Source organism: Lathamus discolor, chromosome 4 (assembly GCF_037157495.1).
Source record: "Lathamus discolor isolate bLatDis1 chromosome 4, bLatDis1.hap1, whole genome shotgun sequence".
NCBI lineage: Eukaryota > Metazoa > Chordata > Aves > Psittaciformes > Psittacidae > Lathamus > Lathamus discolor.
In genome coordinates, this window is record NC_088887.1 from 124,345,206 (window position 1) to 124,369,256 (window position 24,051).

Consider the following 24,051-nt stretch of genomic DNA (forward strand, 5'->3'; position numbering starts at 1 on the left):
TTTTGAGCAACCTGGACCACGGCACCATGTCCCTGCCTGGAGCAGGGCATTAGGAACTGAATGGTCTTTGGAACTCCCTCCCAGCCCAACCCATCCTGTGACTCCGGGATTCTGGGTCCCTTCACATTCCCCATCACCGCATGGAGAGGCCCCACCCAGCAGAGCCAGCGTCCCCCTGCCCCGCACCAGCTCCCATCCCGAAGGTTCCACCGCAGCAAAGCACTGACACCAGCACCGAGGGCTTCTCAGGGCTCATTTTATTACGAAAGAAGGGGAAAAGGCCCCTTGGAGTCCAGGAACCAGCTGGAAAAGGGCTCGGCAGCCGCAGGGAGCCTCGCAGCTCGGGGCCACCGCTCGGCATCGCTGCTCCGTGCTGCTCTTGGACAATGAAGAGCGGGGCGGGAGCGCGCGGCTCCTCCATGGACCTGCGGCACCTCCAGAGGCTCCTTCCCGTGGACGAGGCTGGGTCTGGCTCCGGGGCGGCCGCAGGCGTCGGGGCCAGCGCCGGGAGCTCCGCTGCCACGTGCGGGGCCGGGGAAGAGCCGCCGTGGGCGCGCTGGGGACGTCCTCTCCTTCGTGCCACCAGCGCCCGGCCTGCAACGGCAGCCGTGCTGAGCCCGAGGCCGTGCCCGCAGGCACCTGGGCACCGGCCCTGCTGCATGGAGCCTCAGCCCCCCCGGCTCTGCACACAGGGCTGGGATGGGGCCCCTCCTGTGGCACGGAGGTGGGAGCCTGGGGCGAGCGAGGGCACGGCCCCCTTCGCAATGCGCTTGCCGGGAGCTCCCCCCCTGCCGTGCCGGGGACCCCTCCGTGGCCATCGGCCCCCCCCGGCCCCGCTGCCCCTGCTCTCAGCAGCCCCCGGCTCTCACCTGGTGGCCGGGGCAGGGTCACCAGCTGGGCTGCCCCTCGCTGGGGCTGATCTGCTCCAGGATCTGGCTGTACCTCCGCGTGAGGGCGTTGGTGTCCCTGGTGAGGTGGGTGAGGACCTGCTGCAGGCCGGCCAGGTGGTGGCACAGCCGCTGCTCCAGCCCCGCATCCCCGCCGTCGCCGGCCTCGTCCCAGGACGCGTCCGCATCGCTGCCGCTCGAGGTCTGGTCGTGGACAGAGGCCAGGCCCTTCTCCACCATGGGCTTGATGGCCTTGAGCTGCTGGTAGCGCTCGTAGAGGTCCGTGTGGCCGTCGGCATCCGGAGCCGCCCCGTGCTGCTGCTGCTGCTGCTGCTGCTGCTGCGGGAAGACCCCTCGGAGCAGGCTGGGGAACATCACCTCCTGCTCCATCTTGTGCGTGGCTGAGAAGTACTGCTCCATGGCCCCGCTCCGGCTGCCGCAGCGCTGCTCCGGGCTCTGCTCCGCGCTGCGCTCCCCGGCCCCGCCGCCGCCTCTTTATGCGCGGCCGGGGCACGGCCCCGCTCCGCCGCGCTCCGCCACTGGCCCGGGACCGCTTGGGCTGGGCCGGGCTCGGCTCCAGCCCCGCCGGGGCTCGCCCGCCGCGGCCCCTGCCCCTGGGCAAGCTCCTGGAGCCGCCTCCCCGCGGCCTTCACCCGGGCTGGACGCGGCTCCCGCTGCTGCCAGCGCCGGCCCGGCCCCTCCGTGCCCCGCTCCCGGGGCCCGCACAGCGGGGCCCGGCTCTGCCCCGAGCGGGCAGGGAGCGGCAGCTCCGTGGGGATGCTCCTGGCCTTGGGCGGCGCTGGGGGCGGGCAAGGAGGGCGAGAGACGGGTTTCTATGGAGAGGGGGCTCCCCGTGAGCCCGGGCCGCTCACACAGCTCCTGCAGGGCTGCTCGGGGGTCTCTCGCTGCCCACCCTTGTGAAGGAGCCTCCAGAACAGCCCCTGCTGGGAGAAGAAGGGGCTCAGGAACCGCTGATGCTTGTCTGAGGGTGTTTGCCTCCTACTGGTTGTGTCAAGGAGGAAGGTGAGCGTCAGCTGGGTTGCACAGTGACAGGGAGCTGCAAAAGGGAATTTGAAAGGAAGGATTCAGGCTGCAGGGAAGCATGAAAGGTGCCAGCACTAGGGAGGGACGTTAGAGGGGCAATGGCAGCAGCCAAAGCCTGTTGGACACAGCCGAAAGCAGCCTTGCAGCATCAAAGCCTCTGCTGGGTCTCTCTGAGCATCCTCCTGGGGGATCCTGTGAGCAGCTCTTGCTCTGACAGCACCAGGCAGGGACAGAGGAGAGCCAGGGCTGGACAGGCTGGAAGGAGCCTCTGGAGAGGATCTAGGCCGGCCCCTGATCCAGCAGGGACAGTGCTGGGACTGCGTCCGGTGGGGTTTGGATATCTGTGAGGATGAAGACTCCATCACTTCATGGGCAGGCTCTGGTGGGGTTTGACCTCCTGCACTGCAAGCAAATAGAAAGCTTCCTCTTGGGTTCCAATGGGATTTCCTGTACTTCAGTTTGTGCCCATCACCTCTTGTACCATCGCTGGGCATCACTGGGATGAGTCTGGATCCCTCTTCTCCACGTCAGCCATCAGGTCTTTACACACAGGGCTGAGATCCCCCTGAGCCTCCTCCTCTCCAGGATGAACAGCCCCAGCCCTCAGCCTCTCCTCATGTGGATGAAGCTCCAGCTCCTTCATCACCCCCATGGCTCCTCACTGCAGCCTCTCCAGTCTGTCCATGCCCCTCGTGTACTGGGGAGCCCAGCCCGGAGCCAGCACCCGGCTGTGTCCCAGCAGGGCTGTGCAGAGGGGCAGGATCCCTCCTTCCTGCTCCTGCTCAGAGCTGGTGACTGTGCCTGCCCTGACGACACCTCCGTGGCCCCTACGGCTTCATGGGGCTGCTCAGGGCAGGGTCTTTGGACTTTCTGATGTGACATTTTGGGTCCAAACTGAGCTTTATCCCTTGTCTCCTGCTGCTGAGCCTGTGTGCCGGGGCCCTGCTTCCCGCTCCACTGCCTGTGGCTGCACAGACAGAACTGAACCGCTGCAGTCCTGAGCTGCTCCAGCGATGGGAATGGGAAGTTCATTCCCTGTGGTGGCCGCAGAGACCCTGATCTGCCCCATCTGCCCTCGTCCTGCAGGGCCCGGAGCTGGGTTTGACAAGGACAAAGACCTTTGTGGTGAGCACCTCCTGTCCCTTATCAGCCACGTCCATCAGTGGTGGCAGCAGCACGGCCCTGCTGGGGCTCGATGCACCCCGGGGCAGCGTGATGGAACATCCTGGAAGCTGAGCAGCCGCGAGTGTCCTAGGAATGAGCGGGGTCAGGGCCGGCTGCCAGGAGCGGCTCAGAGGGAGCCAGGGCTGCTGAGCACTGCAAGTGGTGCAGGAGTCATCGCTGTGCCCGTCCAGCTCCTCGGGTCACTGCTCTGGGCTCTGCTGGCGTGTTCTAGAGCTGGGGGCAGGAGGACGGAGCCAGGAGGGGCTGGGCTCTGCTCCCAAGGAACAAGGGATGGGACAAGAGGAACCGGCCTCAAGCTGCCCCAGGGCAGGTTTAGATGGAGCTGAGGAACAATTCCTGCCCCAGAGGGTGCTCAGGCATTGGAACAGGCTGCCCAGGGCAGGGCTGCAGGCACCGGCCCTGCAAGGGTTCACACCCCGTGGAGACGAGGCCTCAGTGCCATGGGGCAGGGGTGGCCTGGGCAGTGCTGGGCAATGGTTGGACTGGAGGGGCTTGAAAGTCTTTTCCAACCTGGCTGATCCCATGACCCCACTGACCATGTTCAACCTTATTCAGCCCTTCCCCAGATGTCCCAATGTGATTCCTCCCTGAGGCACCACCGGCTCTCCAGCAAGCCAAAGCAAAGCCATTGCTAGAGCTGACCTCAGGCCTTCCTCACTGTGCCCACTGTCTTCTCCAGAGCACACAGGGCCCGTCCCTCAGCCCCAGCCGGGCAGAGCACCAGAGGGACATCACCTCCTGCACCGTCCTCACCTCATGGGGAGCCAATGTCCCTCCATTCTTCAGGATTCAGCCCCTGGCTCTGCCATCAGCGAGGGGATCCAAAAGCGGTTTGGAGCCCCTGTGTCCATCTCCCAGCTCCACTGCTCCCTTGCATGAGCCATCGTGCCCCACTGGGAGGTGGCATTGCCATGGGTGCAGCCTGGCTCTCTCCCACTCGTGTTCCATTGGTTCTGGATGAGACGCGCTGCAGCTTCCCCCGGGCTGCGGTAGAACGCAGAGGGCAGAGGTGCTCTGGTGTCCTCGCCCTGCCTGGCAGGACTTGTGCTTGCCCGTGTGTTGAGGGACTGGGTGCTCTGAAGCTGCTTCCATAGGAAAGCAAGGCTTTTGGGTGGGCAAGCAATGAGATCCCTCGGGTCTCTGTGGCCACAGACCTGGTGCTGGGCAAGAACCCCCCCTTCTGCAGCATCCTCCCTCCTGAGCCACAGCTGAGGAAGGGGGAAAATGCCCCCATCCGTGCCCCCGAGGGTGCCCCTGCCATCCGCAGCCCCTCCTGCTGCACATCTCCCATGTCTCTGAGTGCCCTGAACCCCCAGGGCCGTCCTTGCCCCTGCTTGATCCTGACCAGGACCCTTTCGGGTGTGCGGCTGCTCCGGGTCCAGTGCCCAGCACCCCCTTCCAGTGCCCCTGGCTCCTCCCTGGCCCCTCGGCCCCAGGTTCTTGGGGGCCCTGCTCCTGCTGCCCCTGCTCAGTCGGGCCAAGACAGAGCCAGCGTGGCCTCCACAGCCAGAAGTGGGCAGAGCAAGGAGAGAGGAGCCGGGAAGCTCCAACGGGACTCGGAGCTTCCTGTCCGGACACGGGGCTGGGCTCCCAGGGGCAGGTGCTTTCCACGGGCACCCAGAACCTGCAGCTCCGCTGCCCCTCGGGGACGGTGCCAGGCTCAGCTGCACTTGGGGCAGCGCCAGGGCAGGAGTCCTGATGGGCAGGAGAAATGCGTGGGGAGCTGTGGGGCACGGGCAGCACCTGCAGCGGTGGGGCAGCCCCGGGAGAGCTCTGAAGAGGGATCGGAACCTGGTGTCTCACTATAGCATGGGTTGATGCCGGGCATCCTCTCTTCCATGTGCACAGCAGCAGGGTCCAAGAAGGAATTCCTCACTGGGACCATTGGGAATCACTGCACAGGTTGCCCAGACAAGTTGCACTTTCCCCATCCCTGGAGTGCTCCACATCGGGCAGGATGGGATTTTGAGCAACCTGGACCACGGCACCATGTCCCTGCCTGGAGCAGGGCATTAGGAACTGAATGGTCTTTGGAACTCCCTCCCAGCCCAACCCATCCTGTGACTCCGGGATTCTGGGTCCCTTCACATTCCCCATCACCGCATGGAGAGGCCCCTCCCAGCAGAGCCAGCGTCCCCCTGCCCCGCAGCAGCTCCCATCCCGAAGGTTCCACCGCAGCAAAGCACCGACACCAGCACCGAGGGCTTCTCAGGGCTCATTTTATTACGAAAGAAGGGGAAAAGGCCCCTTGGAGTCCAGGAACCAGCTGGAAAAGGGCTCGGCAGCCGCAGGGAGCCTCGCAGCTCGGGGCCACCGCTCGGCATCGCTGCTCCGTGCTGCTCTTGGACAATGAAGAGCGGGGCGGGAGCGCGCGGCTCCTCCATGGACCTGCGGCACCTCCAGAGGCTCCTTCCCGTGGACGAGGCTGGGTCTGGCTCCGGGGCGGCCGCAGGCGTCGGGGCCAGCGCCGGGAGCTCCGCTGCCACGTGCGGGGCCGGGGAAGAGCCGCCGTGGGCGCGCTGGGGACGTCCTCTCCTTCGTGCCACCAGCGCCCGGCCTGCAACGGCAGCCGTGCTGAGCCCGAGGCCGTGCCCGCAGGCACCTGGGCACCGGCCCTGCTGCATGGAGCCTCAGCCCCCCCGGCTCTGCACACAGGGCTGGGATGGGGCCCCTCCTGTGGCACGGAGGTGGGAGCCTGGGGCGAGCGAGGGCACGGCCCCCTTCGCAATGCGCTTGCCGGAGGCTCCCCCCCTGCCGTGCCGGGGACCCCTCCGTGGCCATCGGCCCCCCCCGGCCCCGCTGCCCCTGCTCTCAGCAGCCCCCGGCTCTCACCTGGTGGCCGGGGCAGGGTCACCAGCTGGGCTGCCCCTCGCTGGGGCTGATCTGCTCCAGGATCTGGCTGTACCTCCGCGTGAGGGCGTTGGTGTCCCTGGTGAGGTGGGTGAGGACCTGCTGCAGGCCGGCCAGGTGGTGGCACAGCCGCTGCTCCAGCCCCGCATCCCCGCCGTCGCCGGCCTCGTCCCAGGACGCGTCCGCATCGCTGCCGCTCGAGGTCTGGTCGTGGACAGAGGCCAGGCCCTTCTCCACCATGGGCTTGATGGCCTTGAGCTGCTGGTAGCGCTCGTAGAGGTCCGTGTGGCCGTCGGCATCCGGAGCCGCCCCGTGCTGCTGCTGCTGCTGCTGCTGCTGCTGCGGGAAGACCCCTCGGAGCAGGCTGGGGAACATCACCTCCTGCTCCATCTTGTGCGTGGCTGAGAAGTACTGCTCCATGGCCCCGCTCCGGCTGCCGCAGCGCTGCTCCGGGCTCTGCTCCGCGCTGCGCTCCCCGGCCCCGCCGCCGCCTCTTTATGCGCGGCCGGGGCACGGCCCCGCTCCGCCGCGCTCCGCCACTGGCCCGGGACCGCTTGGGCTGGGCCGGGCTCGGCTCCAGCCCCGCCGGGGCTCGCCCGCCGCGGCCACGCTCCCGGGACGTGAACACCGCGGCCTTGAGCACGCCCGGGCCCAGCCGCCGGCCTCGGGGCAGCGCCGCGGCCGCAGAAGGGCTCAGCGGCCCCGTGCCCCTTCCGCAAATAGAGCCCTTGGCTCCCGCTGCGGGAGCGCCCGGGGGCAGCGGAGCCGGCACGGGCCGGGGGCGGCTCCGTCTGCGCCGCTCTACGGGCCCCGGAGCCGGCTTCCAGCGCTGCCCCCGTCCCTACTCGTGCACGCGCTGCTGCCGGTACCCCCCACCCCCCCAGAGCTGTCCCCACCGCCCCTCCTGTCCCTTCCGGGCCGTCCCCAGCAGCTCCGCGGCTCCCAGCGGGTCCCAGCGCTGCACCGAGGGGTGTGCGTGCTGCCGGCCCCGTGTCGCTGTCAGCCGGGAGCTTGGCCCTCTCAGGGCCCTTTCAGGGCTTGGGGCACTGCAGAGCTGCTCGGAGGCACAGGGGTACCCCGGGGTCTGGGGACAGGGACGAAGGGGGTGCTCTGCCCCCCAGCTCCCTTCAGCACCATCCCCTCCGCTTGCTTGTGCTGCTCTTAGCAGCGTGCTGGGGGCAATTGGGGTTCAGCAGCTCCGGGTCATACAATCATAGAATGGTTTGGGTTGGAAAGGACCTCAAGATCATCCAGTTCCAACCCCCCTGCCATGGGCAGGGACACCTCACACTAAACCATCCCACCCAAGGCTTCATCCAACCTGGCCTTGAACACTGCCAGGGATGGAGCACTCACAACCTCCCTGGGCAACCCATTCCAGTGCCTCAGCACCCTCACAGGAAGGAATTTCCTCCTTAGATCCAATCTAAACTTCCCCTGCTTAAGTTTTAACCCATTCCCCTTGTCCTGTCACTACAGTCCCTGATGAAGAGTCCCTCCCCAGCATCCCTATAGGCCCCCTTCAGACACTGGAAGCTGCTCTGAGGTCTCCACGCAGCTTCTCTTCTCCAGGCTGAACAGCCCCAACTTCCTCAGCCTGTCTTCATACGGGAGGTGCTCCAGCCCCTGAGCATCCTCGTGGCCTCCTCTGGACTTGTTCCAGCAGTTCCATGTCCTTCTAATGTTGAGGACCCCAGAACTGCACACAATGCTCCAGGTGAGGTCACTGCACAGCTCCGCATCCCTGGGACGTGCATCATTCCCAAACCCTCCCCACGCGTCCAGGGACCTCATCAGCCAAAAACGGGTCCCCCACATCCTGCTGGGAGCCAGGGGCAGCTGCTGCTGTCAGGAGGAGAGGGGCCTGGGCTGCAGCCCAGCACAGCCCCCATGGGCCTGCAGCATGGCTGGGCTCAGGCTGAGCTGAGACGGGGCCCCCAGCTCCGGGCACCCCCGGGAGGTGCGCTGAGATCCTCGGGTCTCTGCTCCCATGGACGCTGCGTTTGGCCCGGCCTCCCCCTGCCCTGCTGCCCTCCTGAGGGGTCTGACCCCAAACATGGCTTGTAAAGAAGAAGATGCCACCACACGCGAGTCCCCGACCGTCCCTGTGTCATCCTCGCATCTCCCCAGGGTACCACTGAGACCCGCACCGAGAGGTGGAGATGACGGCTTGGAGATGTCCCTGCGGGCTGAGGGACCCCTTGGGCTGCGCAGTCACGGCACTGAGCCCCCTCCTGCCCCCAGGCAGGGCTGGCCGGGGTGGCTCCTGCCCCTGTGTCCCCAGGGACGGACACCTCCCAGCAGAGGTGTGACCGGTGCCTGCACACCAAAGCGCCCTGCATGGTGACGCTGCGGCACCAGGGCAGGTACGGCCACTATGGCTGCCACAGCCACCCCGAGGGACCCTGTGATGTCCCCTGCACCTCCAGGAAGCGACCCAGACACGCTGGGAGCATGGAGCCGGCGGCACCTCCACGCCTCAGCGCAGCGCTGGTCCCCATGGCAGGACACGTGGAAACCCGGGGGACAACCAGAAAGGGCCACGCCGGGTGGTGGGGACAGGTATGGGGGCAGAGGGCAGCCTGAGCTGGGACATGCGGGCACTCTGGGAGAGCTGCCAGCACCAAGGGTTGCACACGGGATGAGGGACCCGCAGTGTTTCCCCAAATAGAACAGCTATTGCTGACTGCCCCAGGGGACACGCACACACAGCCCGCGATGGCCATTGCGCCAGCCGCGGCCTCTGCCCCACGACGGGGGCGCCGGAGCGGCGCTGGCGTCACCCACGCTCCCCATGGGCGGCGGTGGCTCAGAGCCGTGTCTGCGGGAGATTTCCATCACGGCCGCAGCTCCTCACCACGGCCCCATCCCGTGTCCCGCTGAGCGCACGCAGACCCCGCAGCCTCACCCCTCGCTGCCCAGCGGGGTTGCCCAATGCCCTGCGGTGTTCATGTCCCCGGCGCATGGCACAGGCCGGGCCAAACGCAGCGTCCATGGGAGCAGAGACCCGAGGATCTCAGCGCACCTCCCGGGGGTGCCCGGAGCTGGGGGCCCCGTCTCAGCTCAGCCTGAGCCCAGCCATGCTGCAGGCCCATGGGGGCTGTGCTGGGCTGCAGCCCAGGCCCCTCTCCTCCTGACAGCAGCAGCTGCCTCTGGCTCCCAGCAGGATGTGGGGGAACCGCTTTTGGCTGATGAGGTCCCTGGACGCGTGGGGAGGGTTTGGGAATGACGCACGTCCCAGGGATGCGGAGCTGTGCAGTGACCTCACCTGGAGCATTGTGTGCAGTTCTGGGGTCCTCAACACTAGAAGGACATGGAACTGCTGGAACAAGTCCAGAGGAGGCCACGAGGATGAGCAGGGGCTGGAGCAGCTCCTGTATGAAGACAGGCTGAGGAAGTTGGGGCTGTTCAGCCTGGAGATGAGAAGCTGCGTGGGGACCTCAGAGCAGCTTCCAGTGTCTGAAGGGGGCCTATAGGGATGCTGGGGAGGGACTCTTCATCAGGGACTGTAGTGACAGGACAAGGGGTAACGGGTTCAAACTTAAACAGGGGAAGTTTAGATTGGATCTAAGGAGGAAATTCTTTCCTGTGAGGGTGCTGAGGCACTGGAATGGGTTGCCCAGGGAGGTTGTGAGTGCTCCATCCCTGGCAGTGTTCAAGGCCAGGTTGGATGAAGCCTTGTGTGGGATGATTTAGTGTGAGGTGTCCCTGCCCATGGCAGGGGGGTTGGAACTGGATGATCTTGAGGTCCTTTCCAACCCAAACCATTCTGTGATTCTATGACCCGGAGCTGCTGAACCCCAATTGCCCCCAGCACGCTGCTAAGAGCAGCACAAGCAAGCGGAGGGGATGGTGCTGAAGGGAGCTGGGGGGCAGAGCATCCCCTTCGTCCCTGTCCGCAGAGCCCCGGGGTACCCCTGTGCCTCCGAGCAGCTCTGCAGTGCCCCAGGCCCGGAAAGGGCCCTGAGAGGGCCAAGCTCCCGGCTGACAGCGACACGGGGCCGGCAGCACGCACACCCCTCGGTGCAGCGCTGGGACCCGCTGGGAGCCGCGGAGCTGCTGGGGACGGCCCGGAAGGGACAGGAGGGGCGGTGGGGACAGCTCTGGGGGGGTGGGGGGTACCGGCAGCAGCGCGTGCACGAGTAGGGACGGGGGCAGCGCTGGAAGCCGGCTCCGGGGCCCGTAGAGCGGCGCAGACGGAGCCGCCCCCGGCCCGTGCCGGCTCCGCTGCCCCCGGGCGCTCCCGCAGCGGGAGCCAAGGGCTCTATTTGCGGAAGGGGCACGGGGCCGCTGAGCCCTTCTGCGGCAGCGGCGCTGCCCCGAGGCCGGCGGCTGGGCCCGGGCGAGCTCAAGGCCGCGGTGTTCACGTCCCGGGAGCGTGGCCGCGGCGGGCGAGCCCCGGCGGGGCTGGAGCCGAGCCCGGCCCAGCCCAAGCGGTCCCGGGCCAGTGGCGGAGCGCGGCGGAGCGGGGCCGTGCCCCGGCCGCGCATAAAGAGGCGGCGGCGGGGCCGGGGAGCGCAGCGCGGAGCAGAGCCCGGAGCAGCGCTGCGGCAGCCGGAGCGGGGCCATGGAGCAGTACTTCTCAGCCACGCACAAGATGGAGCAGGAGGTGATGTTCCCCAGCCTGCTCCGAGGGGTCTTCCCGCAGCAGCAGCAGCAGCAGCAGCAGGACGGGGCGGCTCCGGATGCCGACGGCCACACGGACCTCTACGAGCGCTACCAGCAGCTCAAGGCCATCAAGCCCATGGTGGAGAAGGGCCTGGCCTCTGTCCACGACCAGACCTCGAGCGGCAGCGATGCGGACGCGTCCTGGGACGAGGCCGGCGACGGCGGGGATGCGGGGCTGGAGCAGCGGCTGTGCCACCACCTGGCCGGCCTGCAGCAGGTCCTCACCCACCTCACCAGGGACACCAACGCCCTCACGCGGAGGTACAGCCAGATCCTGGAGCAGATCAGCCCCAGCGAGGGGCAGCCCAGCTGGTGACCCTGCCCCGGCCACCAGGTGAGAGCCGGGGGCTGCTGAGAGCAGGGGCAGCGGGGCCGGGGGGGGCCGATGGCCACGGAGGGGTCCCCGGCACGGCAGGGGGGGAGCTCCCGGCAAGCGCATTGCGAAGGGGGCCGTGCCCTCGCTCGCCCCAGGCTCCCACCTCCGTGCCACAGGAGGGGCCCCATCCCAGCCCTGTGTGCAGAGCCGGGGGGGCTGAGGCTCCATGCAGCAGGGCCGGTGCCCAGGTGCCTGCGGGCACGGCCTCGGGCTCAGCACGGCTGCCGTTGCAGGCCGGGCGCTGGTGGCACGAAGGAGAGGACGTCCCCAGCGCGCCCACGGCGGCTCTTCCCCGGCCCCGCACGTGGCAGCGGAGCTCCCGGCGCTGGCCCCGACGCCTGCGGCCGCCCCGGAGCCAGACCCAGCCTCGTCCACGGGAAGGAGCCTCTGGAGGTGCCGCAGGTCCATGGAGGAGCCGCGCGCTCCCGCCCCGCTCTTCATTGTCCAAGAGCAGCACGGAGCAGCGATGCCGAGCGGTGGCCCCGAGCTGCGAGGCTTCCTGCGGCTGCCGAGCCCTTTTCCAGCTGGTTCCTGGACTCCAAGGGGCCTTTTCCCCTTCTTTCGTAATAAAATGAGCCCTGAGAAGCCCTCGGTGCTGGTGTCGGTGCTTTGCTGCGGTGGAACCTTCGGGATGGGAGCTGGTGCGGGGCAGGGGGACGCTGGCTCTGCTGGGAGGGGCCTCTCCATGCGGTGATGGGGAATGTGAAGGGACCCAGAATCCCGGAGTCACAGGATGGGTTGGGCTGGGAGGGAGTTCCAAAGACCATTCAGTTCCTAATGCCCTGCTCCAGGCAGGGACATGGTGCCGTGGTCCAGGTTGCTCAAAATCCCATCCTGCCCGATGTGGAGCACTCCAGGGGTGGGGAAAGTGCAACTTGTCTGGGCAACCTGTGCAGTGATTCCCAATGGTCCCAGTGAGGAATTCCTTCTTGGACCCTGCTGCTGTGCACATGGAAGAGAGGATGCCCGGCATCAACCCATGCTATAGTGAGACACCAGGTTCCGATCCCTCTTCAGAGCTCTCCCGGGGCTGCGCCACCGCTGCAGGTGCTGCCCGTGCCCCACAGCTCCCCACGCATTTCTCCTGCCCATCAGGACTCCTGCCCTGGCGCTGCCCCAAGTGCAGCTGAGCCTGGCACCGTCCCCGAGGGGCAGCGGAGCTGCAGGTTCTGGGTGCCCGTGGAAAGCACCTGCCCCTGGGAGCCCAGCCCCGTGTCCGGACAGGAAGCTTCGAGTCCCGTTGGAGCTTCCCGGCTCCTCTCTCCTTGCTCTGCCCACTTCTGGCTGTGGAGGCCACGCTGGCTCTGTCTTGGCCTCACTGAGCAGGGGCAGCAGGAGCAGGGCCCCCAAGAACCTGGGGCCGAGGGGCCAGGGAGGAGCCAGGGGCACTGGAAGGGGCTGCTGGGCACTGGACCCGGAGCAGCCGCACACCCGAAAGGGTCCTGGTCAGGATCAAGCAGGGGCAAGGACGGCCCTGGGGGTTCAGGGCACTCAGAGACATGGGAGATGTGCAGCAGGAGGGGCTGCGGATGGCAGGGGCACCCTCGGGGGCACGGATGGGGGCATTTTCCCCCTTCCTCAGCTGTGGCTCAGGAGGGAGGATGCTGCAGAAGGGGGGGTTCTTGCCCAGCACCAGGTCTGTGGCCACAGAGACCCGAGGGATCTCATTGCTTGCCCACCCAAAAGCCTTGCTTTCCTATGGAAGCAGCTTCAGAGCACCCAGTCCCTCAACACACGGGCAAGCAGAAGTCCTGCCAGGCAGGGCGAGGACACCAGAGCACCTCTGCCCTCTGCGTTCTACCGCAGCCCGGGGGAAGCTGCAGCGCGTCTCATCCAGAACCAATGGAACACGAGTGGGAGAGAGCCAGGCTGCACCCATGGCAATGCCACCTCCCAGTGGGGCACGATGGCTCATGCAAGGGAGCAGTGGAGCTGGGAGATGGACACAGGGGCTCCAAACCACTTTTGGATCCCCTCGCTGATGGCAGAGCCAGGGGCTGAATCCTGAAGAATGGAGGGACATTGGCTCCCCATGAGGTGAGGACGGTGCAGGAGGTGATGTCCCTCTGGTGCTCTGCCCAGCTGGGGCTGAGGGACGGGCCCTGTGTGCTCTGGAGAAGACAGTGGGCACAGTGAGGAAGGCCTGAGGTCACCTCTAGCGATGGCTTTGCTTTGGCTTGCTGGAGAGCCGGTGGTGCCTCAGGGAAGAATCACATTGGGACATCTGGGAAAGGGCTGAATAAGGTTGAACATGGTCAGTGGGGTCATGGGATCAGCCAGGTTGGAAAAGACTTTCAAGCCCCTCCAGTCCAGCCATTGCCCAGCACTGCCCAGGCCACCCCTGCCCCATGGCACTGAGGCCTCGTCTCCACGGGGTGTGAACCCTTGCAGGGCCGGTGCCTGCAGCCCTGCCCTGGGCAGCCTGTTCCAATGCCTGAGCACCCTCTGGGGCAGGAATTGTTCCTCAGCTCCATCTAAACCTGCCCTGGGGCAGCTTGAGGCCGGTTCCTCTTGTCCCATCCCTTGTTCCTTGGGAGCAGAGCCCAGCCCCTCCTGGCTCCGTCCTCCTGCCCCCAGCTCTAGAACACGCCAGCAGAGCCCAGAGCAGTGACCCGAGGAGCTGGACGGGCACAGCGATGACTCCTGCACCACTTGCAGTGCTCAGCAGCCCTGGCTCCCTCTGAGCCGCTCCTGGCAGCCGGCCCTGACCCCGCTCATTCCTAGGACACTCGCGGCTGCTCAGCTTCCAGGATGTTCCATCACGCTGCCCCGGGGTGCATCGAGCCCCAGCAGGGCCGTGCTGCTGCCACCACTGATGGACGTGGCTGATAAGGGACAGGAGGTGCTCACCACAAAGGTCTTTGTCCTTGTCAAACCCAGCTCCGGGCCCTGCAGGACGAGGGCAGATGGGGCAGATCAGGCCCTCTGCGGCCACCACAGGGAATGAACTTCCCATTCCCATCGCTGGAGCAGCTCAGGACTGCAGCGGTTCAGTTCTGTCTGTGCAGCCACAGGCAGTGGAGCAGGAAGCAGGGCCCCGGCACACAGGCTCAGCAGCAGGAGACAAGAGATAAAGCTCAGGTTGGACCCAAAATGTCACATCAGAAAGTCCAAAGACCCTGCCCTGAGCAGCCCCATGAAGCCGTAGGGGCCACGGAGGTGTCGTCAGGGCAGGCACAGTCACCAGCTCTGAGCAGGAGCAGGAAGGAGGGATCCTGCCCCTCTGCACAGCCCTGCTGGGACACAGCCGGGTGCTGGCTCCGGGCTGGGCTCCCCAGTACACGAGGGGCATGGACAGACTGGAGAGGCTGCAGTGAGGAGCCATGGGGGTGATGAAGGAGCTGGAGCTTCATCCACATGAGGAGAGGCTGAGGGCTGGGGCTGTTCATCCTGGAGAGGAGGAGGCTCAGGGGGATCTCAGCCCTGTGTGTAAAGACCTGATGGCTGACGTGGAGAAGAGGGATCCAGACTCATCCCAGTGATGCCCAGCGATGGTACAAGAGGTGATGGGCACAAACTGAAGTACAGGAAATCCCATTGGAACCCAAGAGGAAGCTTTCTATTTGCTTGCAGTGCAGGAGGTCAAACCCCACCAGAGCCTGCCCATGAAGTGATGGAGTCTTCATCCTCACAGATATCCAAACCCCACCGGACGCAGTCCCAGCACTGTCCCTGCTGGATCAGGGGCTGGCCTAGATCCTCTCCAGAGGCTCCTTCCAGCCTGTCCAGCCCTGGCTCTCCTCTGTCCCTGCCTGGTGCTGCCAGAGCAAGAGCTGCTGTTCACTGGCTCACGGGGAGCCCCCTCTCCATAGAAACCCGTCTCTCGCCCTCCTTGCCCGCCCCCAGCGCCGCCCAAGGCCAGGAGCATCCCCACGGAGCTGCCGCTCCCTGCCCGCTCGGGGCAGAGCCGGGCCCCGCTGTGCGGGCCCCGGGAGCGGGGCACGGAGGGGCCGGGCCGGCGCTGGCAGCAGCGGGAGCCGCGTCCAGCCCGGGTGAAGGCCGCGGGGAGGCGGCTCCAGGAGCTTGCCCAGGGGCAGGGGCCGCGGCGGGCGAGCCCCGGCGGGGCTGGAGCCGAGCCCGGCCCAGCCCAAGCGGTCCCGGGCCAGTGGCGGAGCGCGGCGGAGCGGGGCCGTGCCCCGGCCGCGCATAAAGAGGCGGCGGCGGGGCCGGGGAGCGCAGCGCGGAGCAGAGCCCGGAGCAGCGCTGCGGCAGCCGGAGCGGGGCCATGGAGCAGTACTTCTCAGCCACGCACAAGATGGAGCAGGAGGTGATGTTCCCCAGCCTGCTCCGAGGGGTCTTCCCGCAGCAGCAGCAGCAGCAGCAGCAGGACGGGGCGGCTCCGGATGCCGACGGCCACACGGACCTCTACGAGCGCTACCAGCAGCTCAAGGCCATCAAGCCCATGGTGGAGAAGGGCCTGGCCTCTGTCACTGACCAGAGCTCGAGCAGCACCGATGCAGATGCAGATACAGCCGAAGATGAGGGTGTAGACACTAACCTGGAGGAGCGGCTCTCCCATCATGTCAATGGGTTGCAGCAGGTTCTGACAGACCTGACCAAGAACACCAAAGCCCTCACGCGGAGGTACAGCCAGATCCTAGAGGAGATCCACCTCAGCGATGATCAGCCCAGTTCTTGAGCCTGCACCCCCAGCCTGTGAGGTAAGAGGTTGGGGAGATGCAGCGCCAAGGAGGCTGAGGGGTATCGCACTTTGTCCTATTGCCCCATCAGCTGGGTGGCTTCCCATTGTTTGCATCACACCCCCAAATCCCAGGAGCTGAGTGTGCCCTTCATTGCTCAATAGTTGTAACCCGCTTGGATTTGTCTTTCTCAGTTGCTCACTAGTGCAATCTGTGCCACTGAACAAAGGCCACTTTGTGAGCTCCATGTCCCCCCGACTCCCCAGCTTGCAGCACGGGCAATGTCTGGCTGCTGCTGGTTAACATGAATGATCCTAGGTACAAAAGGGATGAGCTCTGGGCTCAGGGATCTGCCTTGAGTTTATACCCCCGATGTTTCGAAGTTTTCTCGGATGGAAAATGCAACAGAGTCATTTTTAGGGAGGATTTTGGCACTTGCAGGTCTCCAAATGTCTAAATTTGCCATGTCACCTGCAAACAGCTCACATACTTCAGTCTTCCCATAGCAAACCCATTGTCTGTGCTGGTGGGGCTTTCATCCTTGAGACCCCTTGAGTAGATATCCCTGTGCCCACCAGAGATGGGCCTCATGGCCAAGGTCCTTATAGTTGAATGGAGAGCATAGACCTGGAATATTAGCAGGAACTTCACAACGTTAACCCTTGTTTTGGATGAAACCCATCAGGAATGAGGATGTCCTGGTCCTACCATGTTCTTTATCCCCACAGGGTGATCTGTTGTCTGCAGCCCAGTGGCTCTTTCTCTCCTGTGCCAAGTCCCATGAGGAACATCCTTCATGAGCAGTGCAGAGCTTGGTCATCTACCCGCTGGGTGCTGCTTGTACCATTCAACTTGCCCTGTGGCCGATCCTGCCGGCAACCTTGCTGCTTCCTTCACCCTGTCCCAGGGGGAATTCTGCATGGCAGAAATGAGAGTTTGTGTTATTGCTGTGTAGGAAGTGCCTGTACCTTGGCAGTGATGCTTTTTTCCCTCTGTCTAACCCTCCCCACCCAACCTCTTCGATGTAAATAAAAGGCAAAGTCTTGTACAGATGTGTCCCGTGTGTTTCCTACCAGCTGTGATTTGGGGTAGAGCTACAGTCCCCAGCCCATGAGGATGAGGGGATCTTGGCCGCTGAGGCCATGCTGGGTTTCTCCAGTAGGGAGTGGGAATTGGGTTTGCATTGGGATAGACGTTCCCATGGGCTTCTGGCTTGGTGGAATCCTGCCATCATCCTCTGCTGGGTGCTGGGATCCTAACCTGATCCCCAGCATCCTTCGTTCCCTTTCCTAACATCCCCTCCTCTCTCAGACCCCCAGCTTCTCAGCTCCCCAACTCAATCTATGCCTTCATGTCCCTTCCCTCGGCCCATGCTCATCCAGCCCCTCAGACCCATCTCCACCACACAAAGCCCTATGGACAACCTGCCACGATCCCAAAGAGCCCCAGCAACACCAGGAGGGCAAATTCTGCCTCCTCTCTGCTTGAACACGGCCCTACAGGGCCAGGGGCAGAGGAGGAGAAGGGATGCTCAGCTGGGAAGGGCTTCACTTGCCTCCAATCCCTGTGAGCTGTGGAGAGCAGGGGCAAAGCCCTCTCTGGATGGGTGGTCAGGGGCTGTAAAGCCTTTGAAAGGAGGTTGCAGCCCTCAGCACAGGCTGGGTCCCACTCCAAGTGATTCCTTCCTTTCCAGACACACCGCCATAGGGAAGTCCTACAGAGCGGGGCACTAGAGGGAGATGTCCCCTTGCCTCTTTAGGCCATTGGAAAGCAAAGTCAGCAGCTGAAGCGGTGCTGCATTGGCTGTACATGCACTGGTCCTCCATTAGCTTTGTATTTCTGCTTAAAGAAATTGGATGTCTCTGAGCATCTGTGGTGATAGAAAGGCTGTGACCAGGCTCAAGCTGTGTCATGTGTATTGCTGCAAGTGCTCTCTGAATCTGCTGTATCATAGGAGTGAAATAACACCCTTCACACTGAAAGCAGACACACATCAGCTTTAAAAACCTCAGCCTACAATGACCAACTGCTCTGCAGATGGTTCCTCTGTTTCTTCCCATCACCTGCAGGCACTTCGTGCCTTGGTCATGGGTTTATGTTCATGTTAAGCCCTTTAGTGGGGCCCTGGTTGCTCAGCAGCACTTTGAAGCTCTACAGCACTATAAGAAAAAGCAAAGCAGCGACTCTGGGTCGGAGCAATCCCAGGCACAGCTACAGACTGGGCAGAGAAGAGATTCAGAGCGGCCCTGCGGAGAAGGACTTGGGGGTGTTGGTCAATGAGAAAATGAACATGAGCCGGCTGCAGTGTGCGCTCGCAGCCCAGAAACCAACCGTATCCTGGGCTGCATCAAAAGGAGCGTGACCAGCAGGGCGAAGGAGGTGATCCTGCCCCTCTGCTCTGCTCTTGTGAGACCTCACCTGGAGCATTGGGTGCAGTTCTGGTGTCCTCAACATAAAAAGGACATGGAACTGCTGGAACAAGTCCAGAGGAGGCCACAAGGATGATCAGGGACCGGAGCACCTCCCGTATGAAGACAGGCTGAGGAAGTTGGGGCTGTTCAGCCTGGAGAAGAGAAGCTGCGTGGAGACCTCAGAGCAGCTTTCCAGTGTCTGAAGGGGGCCTATAGGGATGCTGGGGAGGGACTCTTCATTAGGGACTGTAGTGACAGGACAAGGGGTGATGGGTTCAAAGTGAAACAGGGGAAGTTTAGATTGGATCTAAGGAAGAAGTTTTTTACTGTGAGGGTGCTGAGGCACTGGAATGGGTTGCCCAGGGAAGCTGTGAATGCTCCATCCGTGGCAGTGTTCAAGGCCAGGTTGGATGAAGCCTTGTGTGGGATGGTTTAGTGTGAGGTGTCCCTGCCCATGGCAGGGGTGTTTGAACTGGATGATCTTGAGGTCCTTTTCGACCCTAACTATTCTATGATTCTATGATTTATATCACATTCAGCTTGGATTGTAGGCTGCAGAGTGTGGGACAGTGTCAAACGCTTTGCACAAAGTCAAACACTTTGTACATCAGTTCTGTAGCCCCATCATAGAAGGCCACCAAATTGGTCAGGCAGGATTTCCCCTCAGTGAAGCCATACTGGCTGTCACCAAGCACCTTGCTGTTCTTCATGTGCCTTAGCATGTTGTCCAGGAGAATGTGCTCCAAGATGTTGCCAGGCACAGAGGTGGGACTGACTGCTCTGTAATTCCCCGGGTCTTCCATTTTCCCCTTCTTGAAAATGGGGGTTATATTTCCCTTTTTCCAGTCGGGAACTTCACCTGACTGCCATGATTTTTCAAATACGATGGCCAGTGGCTTAGCAACTTCATTCGCCAGCTCCTTCAGGACCCGCGGATGGATTCCATCAGGTCCCACGGACTTGTGCGCGTTCAGATTTTTAAGATGGTCTCGAACCAGATCCTCTCCTACAGTGGGCCCAAGGTCTTCATTCTCACAGCCCCTGCATCTACCTTCTAAGAGCTGGGTGGTGCAGTCAGAGCCTTTGCCAGTGAAGACCGAGGCAAAGAAGTCATTCAGAACCTCAGCCTTCTCCAAATCCTGTGTAGCCAGTTCTCCCGAAAGCTTCCTCAGGGGGCCTATGTTGTCCCTAGTCTGTTTTTTGTTTGCTATGTACCTGTAGAATCCCTTCCTGTTATCCTTAACATCCCTGGCTAGGTTTAATTCCAACTGGGCCTTAGCCTTCCTAACCTGGTCCCTAGCTTCCCGGACAACATCCCTGTACTCTACCCAGGCCACCTGTCCTTGCTTCCATTTTATATAAGCCTCTTTTTTCCTTTGAATTTTCCTCAGCAGCTCCTTATCCATCCAAGGAGGTCTCCTGGCCCTTCTGCCGCACTTCCTTCTAGTTGGGATGCAGCACTCCTGAGCTTGTAGCAGGCGATCCTTGAATATCAACCAACAGTCTTGGGCCCCCCAGCCCTCCAGGGCTATATCCCGTGGAACCTTACTAAGCAGGCTCCTGAAGAGGCCAAAGTCTGCTCTCTTGAAGTCCAGGGCAGTGAGCTTGCTGCACGCTCTTCTCACTGTCCTGGGGATCTCAAATTCGATCATCTCGTGATCACTGCATCCAAGGCTGCCCTGGAGTACCACATTCTCAACAAGCCTTTCCCTGTTGGTGAGCACAACACAGGAAAGAAGTCAATGGACATGAGGATAAGGAGAATAATTTGGATTGCTTTAACTGATGGCAATAGGAGTGGTTAAATATGCCTCCCCCCATTCATCCACTCGGGATGGTGCACATACTTGCTTGGCCAAGAGGCATTTTGCTCCCTTGGCTTCTGATGGTGTCCTGGGGCCTGTCCAAAGCCAGATCAGATCTAAGAACAAGCCACCAGCCTTAAAGGTGCTTAAAGGTGGAGCTGACAAGCAGCTGGCAGGCAGCAGGTAGGAATGTGGATGGTGTTTGCACAGCTCGTGGCTGTTTGATTTAGGAGTGGCTCCTGGTCTGCAGAGTCACCAGCACGGCTGCACTGGTGCAACTCCTGAGCAGAGCTAAAGCAAACTGCTCGTGGTGTTCACAGACCGGGCAGGCTGGGAAGAGCTTCTGCCTAAGAGCTCATCTCAGTCTCCCCTCGGGCAGGTTCAAGCCATTCCCCTTGGCCTGGCCCTACAGGCCCTTGTCCAAAGCCCTTCTCCAGCTTTCCTACAGCCCCTTTAGGCACTGGAGCTGCTCTCAGGTCTCCCCTTCAGGAGCCTTCTCTTGTCCAGGCTGCCCCAGCCCAGCTCTCTCAGCCTGGCTCCAGAGCAGAGCTGCTCCAGCCCTCGCAGCGTCTCCGTGGCCTCCTCTGGCCTCGCTCCAACAGCTCCATGTCCCTCCTGTGCTGCTGCCCCAGAGCTGGATCAGGACTGCAGGGGGGGTCTCCCCAGAGCACAGCAGAGGGGCAGGATCCCCTCCCTGAGCTGCTGCTCACGCTCTGGGGGTGCAGCCCAGCACATGCGGGGGTTCTGGGCTCAAGCGCTCACTGAAGCCGGGTCATGGGGAGCTGCTCCAACACCCCAAGTCCTTCTCCTCAGGGCTGCTCCATCCGGTCTCCCCCAGCCTGTGTTTGTGCTGGGATTGCCCCGACCCAGGGGCAGGACCTTGCACTTGGCCTTGTTGAACCTCATGAGGTCCGCATGGTCCCACTTCTCCAGCCTCCATAGTTTTGGAATCACCTTCTCTAGGTGCCCCTTTATCAATGTATCATCTCTCCCAGCAATGATAATGCTAGCAGCTATAATACAATGTGAAGGGTGGAGAACAGCTCCACGCAAATGGACCAGAGCCAAAGGGCTTTATCCCCTGAGGAACTTAGGTACTGGAGAATACAGAATGAAACCAGAAAGGCAAGCAGAAGCTGCTCCCAGCTGCTTCCCCACATCCAAACTTCTCGTTTGCCTTCCTCTTTTAAGCACATAATTCTTTCTTCTTTGATTTTCCCCCTTGGATTTCGTGTATACACTTGAACTGGGGCAAAAAATCCAAGTCTGAATGTTGTTGACCTAATCCTCCGAAACAGAAGCTGACAAGCTGATGTGTTAAAGAAATAAATCTGTTATAAATGCTTTTATACCTAATACTGTTTTACAAACTGCTCTATGTCCAGCACAGAAACAGTCCAGCTCATTGTTACGGACATATTTAGACAATTGTCATATTTATTCCCCACAAAGCCATTGTCAAGTTCTTCATTCTTTGGCAGGCTCCACATTCTCAGCATTAGTAGGATTATTCTTATGACTCACATTGTGGTTGCTTGTACAAGGTCCAGGCACAGGCTAATCCTTTCATGCAAAGGCAGAGGGAGAGGATGGTCCCTGCCTGAAAGAGCTTACACTCTTGGAATTATCCCTCTCCCATTCAAGAAGAACTGCGGGCAGAAGGAAATCCACTTTTGAAGGGTCTACAAAAGACATGTCAGGAACAGCAGTCACCCCAAGCAGAAGAGGCAGGAGGCCTGAAGCATCACAGTGCATGAATGAAGGCGAGGAATGAAGATCTAACTGCTTCTTCTTCCTTGTCCTATTCATGGCTCCAAGACCTCTCCAATAGGTCTCAGCAGCTTCCCTTTTGAGGACAAGGCCTTGTTGATCCTGTTTGATCGCCTCTGCAGACATCCTCAGAGCTTTCCTCTCAATTGCAACCAGGTGGATCCCCAACAAACCATTAGTGCATAAGATGCAGCCTTAAAAGGCCCAAAGGATGAGGGATTTCAGGGATCCAGCCCAACTGGTAGCAAACATAAAGCCCAAAAGAGATCCTGAGCGGAAATCAGAGCTTAATACAAATCAAATCAAATCCTACTCCCCAAAGGGAGAAACCCAGCTTAACCCCTCTGAAACAGCACCATGGTGGCCAAGACCTGTCCAGGGGCTGTGGAGCAGCAGCTACAATGGAACTGCAGGTTGTTGGAATTCTAGGACCCCATCGCCCGGGGCTATGGAGACTTTCATGGTGTTGGCTTCTTACTTCCTTCTCAAGGGAAGAATGGAATTCAAACCAGCAGCATGGACTGCTCAGAGCCTTGTTGGAGCTGCCTCCTCTGGTCCTCTCCAGCCCCCTGATCCTGCTTTTTGCTGCTCCCCCATCACTGGTTTCCTCAGCACAGTTTTGACCATGGGGCAGAAGGAGCCTGGCAAACTGTACTAGTGACTGTTTCCACTTTGTGCAGGCACAGAGGGCTTTGACGCAGAGCTGGGTGCCTGCCTAGTGAAGCTGGGACACCAAACAGGTCAGATGTGTGGTCCTAGGAATCCAGGATGTGTGACCACCTAAAGAAAACGGCACCAAATCCCCATGGGAAGGCAGTGATGTGCCAACGGTTTGGGCTGTGAGTTCTTCCTAAAGTCTCTTTTGGGATCAGATGAATTTGGCAGTTGAAATCAAATCCTCAATGAAAAGGAGGGGAGAAAATTCCAACTGGGAGCAATTTGTATAGCAGGACTGAAAACTGACATTTTAAAGCAAGTTATGCAGTTGGTGGGATTAAGAAGTCCCAGAAGCACAAATAATGACAATCGAACTATTCACATACATGAAAACATTGGGGCTGATTCTTTGTCTCATAATGTGCCAGCAAAAGTGGCCAAGGAAGGAGTAAAAGAGTGGAGGAAGCAGAGCAGCATGTTCATCAGACTGAAGGAATGGCTGTGGTTGCACTAGCTGTAGAGAAGTGTTGCGGACTAACAACTATTGCCTTTGCTGAAGTGGTAAGGATCTGTGTTGTGGCACTGTGTGGCTTCAAACACCATCAGCCACCCTTGATGCTGGTTTGGGGAGACCTTCCAGATGAGCTACTGAACAAGGTAACCTACTGCTCTTCACCCTTCCCTTGTGAAAAGCTTGTGTGAGCAGCAAGGTGATGGTCCACTTGTCCATCCAGTTCTACAGCTGCAGAAGGAAAGGTTATCAGCTCCAGCATTGAATGTGCTGAAGGTGAACTCTACCTCTGCCAGTTACATCCAGGATATATTATGGAGCACCTGTGTAAAACCATCCCAAAAAATGGGACTTGCTGGAATTAAAGAATCATAGAACGTAGAATCCCAGGCTGGTTTGGGTTGGAAGGGACCTTAAAGCTCATCCGGTTCCAACCCCCTGCCACGGGCAGGGACCCCTTCCACTGGAGCAGCTTGCTCCAAGCCCCTGTGTCCAACCTGGCCTTGAGCACTGCCAGGGATGGGGCAGCCACAGCTTCTCTGGGCACCCTGTGCCAGCGCCTCAGCACCCTCCCAGGGAAGAGCTTCTGCCTAAGAGCTCATCTCAGTCTCCCCTCGGGCAGGTTCAAGCCATTCCCCTTGGCCTGGCCCTACAGGCCCTTGTCCCAAGCCCCTCTCCAGGTTTCCTGGAGCCCCTTTAGGCACTGGAGCTGCTCTCAGGTCTCCCCTTCAGGAGCCTTCTCTTGTCCAGGCTGCCCCAGCCCAGCTCTCTCAGCCTGGCTCCAGAGCAGAGCTGCTCCAGCCCTCGCAGCATCTCCGTGGCCTCCTCTGGGCTCACTCAAGCCGGCTCAGTCCCTCTTGAGTTGGGAAATAGGAATAAAGTCTGTCTTGTCCCAACAAATGAGATGAATGAGAGGGTTTGGGATAACCTGAATTATATTTAACAATTAATAAGAATTGATATTTATGTGCTTTAAAAGAGCAGAGCACAGAGGCCAAAAAGCTGCGAAAATGTTTGCTGGTCTCGATAAAACGGGTTCACGAGGCAGAGGTGACCACACAGACACACACCGTGGGGCTCCTCAGAGGTGCTCTGTGCACTCAGCCTCCTTGGGGCAGGACGATTTGGCTCTTACTGCCGGCACAGGCAGTATTACAGGAGCTGTGCGCTGGCAGCCAGCCCAAGGCCACCCTGCACCTTGCTGGATGCCAGAACATAACAAGCAAATACTTCCGCTTGCAGGCTGT

General features: G+C 61.5%; 4 protein-coding genes across 4 annotated transcripts; 2 read left to right on the plus strand and 2 right to left on the minus strand.

Annotated features, from left to right (window-relative positions):
* Window positions 1-242: 242 nt before the first annotated feature.
* Window positions 243-1,507, minus strand: LOC136014091 (mid1-interacting protein 1A-like). Its single transcript, XM_065678863.1, has 2 exons — window positions 870-1,507; window positions 243-594 (listed from the first exon to the last, which is right to left on the minus strand). The coding sequence occupies exon 1, from the start codon at window positions 1,305-1,307 to the stop codon at window positions 888-890; it is 420 nt and encodes a 139-aa protein (XP_065534935.1). The 5' UTR covers window positions 1,308-1,507; the 3' UTR covers window positions 243-594; window positions 870-887.
* Window positions 1,508-5,321: 3,814 nt separating this feature from the next.
* On the minus strand, window positions 5,322-6,543 carry LOC136012849 (mid1-interacting protein 1A-like). The gene is made up of 2 exons (XM_065675889.1): window positions 5,949-6,543; window positions 5,322-5,673 (listed from the first exon to the last, which is right to left on the minus strand). Exon 1 carries the CDS (start codon window positions 6,384-6,386, stop codon window positions 5,967-5,969), a length of 420 nt encoding a protein of 139 aa, XP_065531961.1. The 5' UTR covers window positions 6,387-6,543; the 3' UTR covers window positions 5,322-5,673; window positions 5,949-5,966.
* A 3,825-nt stretch (window positions 6,544-10,368) lies between these two features.
* Window positions 10,369-11,598, plus strand: LOC136012850 (mid1-interacting protein 1A-like). Its single transcript, XM_065675890.1, has 2 exons — window positions 10,369-10,968; window positions 11,244-11,598. The coding sequence occupies exon 1, from the start codon at window positions 10,534-10,536 to the stop codon at window positions 10,948-10,950; it is 417 nt and encodes a 138-aa protein (XP_065531962.1). The 5' UTR covers window positions 10,369-10,533; the 3' UTR covers window positions 10,951-10,968; window positions 11,244-11,598.
* Window positions 11,599-15,043: 3,445 nt separating this feature from the next.
* On the plus strand, window positions 15,044-16,698 carry LOC136012851 (mid1-interacting protein 1A-like). Its single transcript, XM_065675891.1, has 2 exons — window positions 15,044-15,671; window positions 16,379-16,698. The coding sequence occupies exon 1, from the start codon at window positions 15,236-15,238 to the stop codon at window positions 15,647-15,649; it is 414 nt and encodes a 137-aa protein (XP_065531963.1). The 5' UTR covers window positions 15,044-15,235; the 3' UTR covers window positions 15,650-15,671; window positions 16,379-16,698.
* The last annotated feature ends 7,353 nt before the right edge of the window (window positions 16,699-24,051 follow it).

What these genes read in the sequence shown, in the direction of transcription:
- LOC136014091 (XM_065678863.1), bottom strand. Translation starts at nt 1,307, where the DNA reads ATGGAGCAGTACTTCTCAGCCACGCACAAGATGGAGCAGGAGGTGATG.
- LOC136012849 (XM_065675889.1), bottom strand. Translation starts at nt 6,386, where the DNA reads ATGGAGCAGTACTTCTCAGCCACGCACAAGATGGAGCAGGAGGTGATG.
- LOC136012850 (XM_065675890.1), top strand. Translation starts at nt 10,534, where the DNA reads ATGGAGCAGTACTTCTCAGCCACGCACAAGATGGAGCAGGAGGTGATG.
- LOC136012851 (XM_065675891.1), top strand. Translation starts at nt 15,236, where the DNA reads ATGGAGCAGTACTTCTCAGCCACGCACAAGATGGAGCAGGAGGTGATG.